At 25.7% G+C, this 2,421-nt stretch overlaps 1 protein-coding gene across 1 annotated transcript in view; it reads right to left on the bottom strand.

The window, feature by feature from the left end:
- Positions 1-207: 207 nt before the first annotated feature.
- The window catches only part of LOC105460519 (cytochrome P450 4C1-like), an 11,165-nt gene continuing 8,951 nt past the window's right edge, over positions 208-2,421 (bottom strand). Inside the window, exon 6 of the mRNA XM_011706969.1 lies at positions 208-231. Coding sequence (XP_011705271.1) covers positions 208-231 — 24 coding nt within the window. The remainder of the gene's footprint in view (positions 232-2,421) is intronic.

Below are 2,421 nucleotides of genomic sequence, written 5' to 3'. Positions count from 1 at the left end.
TGTTTTTAAATTTAATACAACAAATTTTTTTTGAGGTATAATATTTACAAAATGATTTTAGTGATTGTATTATACATTGAAGATAATACATATATTGAAGATAATTTGGTTTTTTAGATTAATTATAAAATACAGCGTTTACTAAACCATTTTATTCTTATTGTTTAAATATCAAGATAAACAAAACTACTTTAGAAAAATTACGTTTCAGTCATGATTAGTGCTACATTCCTGAAAACCTCATTCACACCTTATTCACACAAATACAAAATATTTATTTTATTCTGTTTTTTCTACTTTACATTTTAATATTTATTTTTTATTTATTTTATTACATTTTATTTTTGTTTCATTGCATTTTATTTTTTATTTTATTTGTTTCATTCTTGATTTGTTTATATGATTTTATTTGTTTTACTTATATCATTCCTTATTTTTTTATTTAATTCACGTCATGTTCTATTTCATTTTATTTTTTATATGATTTGATTTGACGACGACGACGACGTATCTGAATGACACAAAATCGGGCAAAAAAATGCATACGCTTTATGCGCTTATGCATCAAATGCACATTATGGACATCGCTATTACAGCATTGTGATTGGAAAAATATAGATTTTTTCACAAAATTAGGCATTTACCGATAATATCCATATAATTGAAAGAAATAATAATTTATTTCTACAAATCGTTATCCGTCCGGTAAAGGATATACTGTAGCGTCTCTGTTAAGTACAACTCCTGAAAACGTCTCCTGATCGTCACGTAGCGAAAAAATTTACTTGGCGGGAGACGCTACCGCGTCTCCTGATGATAAAACAATTAATCGTTGAAAATAATTCAGTAAATACAATTTCTTAAATAGCAAGCTGATATTATTTGTTGTCAAAATAACGACAAATAATATTATTTTAATATCTGGGTTATATTAAACATCCATATAATAGCTGTTTCCATTTATAATTAAAAATGCAGCATTCCAAACGCAATAATAACATAAATTTTCAATTATTATTGCGCATATAATATTAAAAAATTTGAATTTTCTTATCATATACTTGCGTTTTCAAATACTCTACAAACATTTAAAAAATTAAAAATTTAAACATAGTTATCTGCTAAATTCATAATATAATTACGACTTATAAATATTCAAATAATAAGAAGTTTTATTTTACAAAAACTGTATTTGACAACTCAAATCTTCCATTTATTTATTATATGGATAAGCAATTATGGATAATTAACGGAAAATTCTATTTATTTTTATTTAAAGCAAAAACTAAATGGATCATTTAAATAATTTCAATATAACTCCTTCCTTTTTGCAAATACCATTGACAATTTATTGATTACCTTTGGGATTAGTATTAATTTACATACATATACATGTAATATTTATTTAATTTGTTTCTTATTTTACAACCTTTTGTTAAATACTCTATTGTTTTCGAACGTTTCGATTAGTTTCCGTACTTGATTTATACAAATACACAGTATCAAGACAAGGTCCTGCTTATGCGTACGAATGCCTCCGACAATTTTTCTATTCTTTAAAATGCTTATCGATTTTATAAAACATTTCCTCACTTTCCATCTCTGTTTCTTTACATCATTGAGTCTTTCTCTCACTCTTATCTCTTCATCACGCCTAATTTCCACTCCATGGTACATATAATTTAAAATATGACATCTACAATATGATATTTACAAGATGATTCATAAACTATTCGTAGTTCTTGAAACATATATTTCTATAAATGCTGAGATGATCGTTTCTTTCGCACAACTTTGTCCGTAATTTAATTTTTGAATTATAAAAGAAAATAATTAGTTTTATATATATATATATATATATATATATATATATATGTAATCGGGAATAAGAACTGGAGATGCATATATTACAGTCAAACAAGCGAAAATAAAAGTTGTAGAATAAAATGAAATAAATAAGGAACCTTTTAAGAAGTCTCTTTTAGTTCTAATTTAAGCTATTTAAAAATTTCGTTTATGTTTTTCTTATTTTTCTCTATATTTTTGATTTACGATCCGATCTTTATTTTCGCCAAAGCATCAGACGATCTCACAGTAAGCGCACACCGCAGTAAGCAGTGAGCGTTCAAGTCTAGTTCATCAATAACACGTTATTTGTAACGCCATTACTGTTTTCATTACTTTTTTCTAATAACGATCGTTACATTTTTCTCTCTGTAACGGTAACATCGTTACATTATTGTAGTAACGGTAACGAATTTGTCGTTACTTTTACCGTTTTTACTTTGTATATACTTTTATTTTCTTATTTTTACGTTTTTAATTTATCTTTTAAAAAATGTTTGTGCTCTATATTTCTTTGTACTCTTATACGTAGTTTACAATAGACAATAGCAGTAGGCTGTAAGCCATAAACCGTAA

This window comes from Wasmannia auropunctata, unplaced genomic scaffold (genome assembly GCF_000956235.1).
Source record: "Wasmannia auropunctata unplaced genomic scaffold, wasmannia.A_1.0 LD320422.1, whole genome shotgun sequence".
Taxonomy (NCBI): domain Eukaryota; kingdom Metazoa; phylum Arthropoda; class Insecta; order Hymenoptera; family Formicidae; genus Wasmannia; species Wasmannia auropunctata.
Note: the sequence above shows the minus strand (reverse complement) of the source record. Positions and strands in the feature narration are given on the sequence as shown.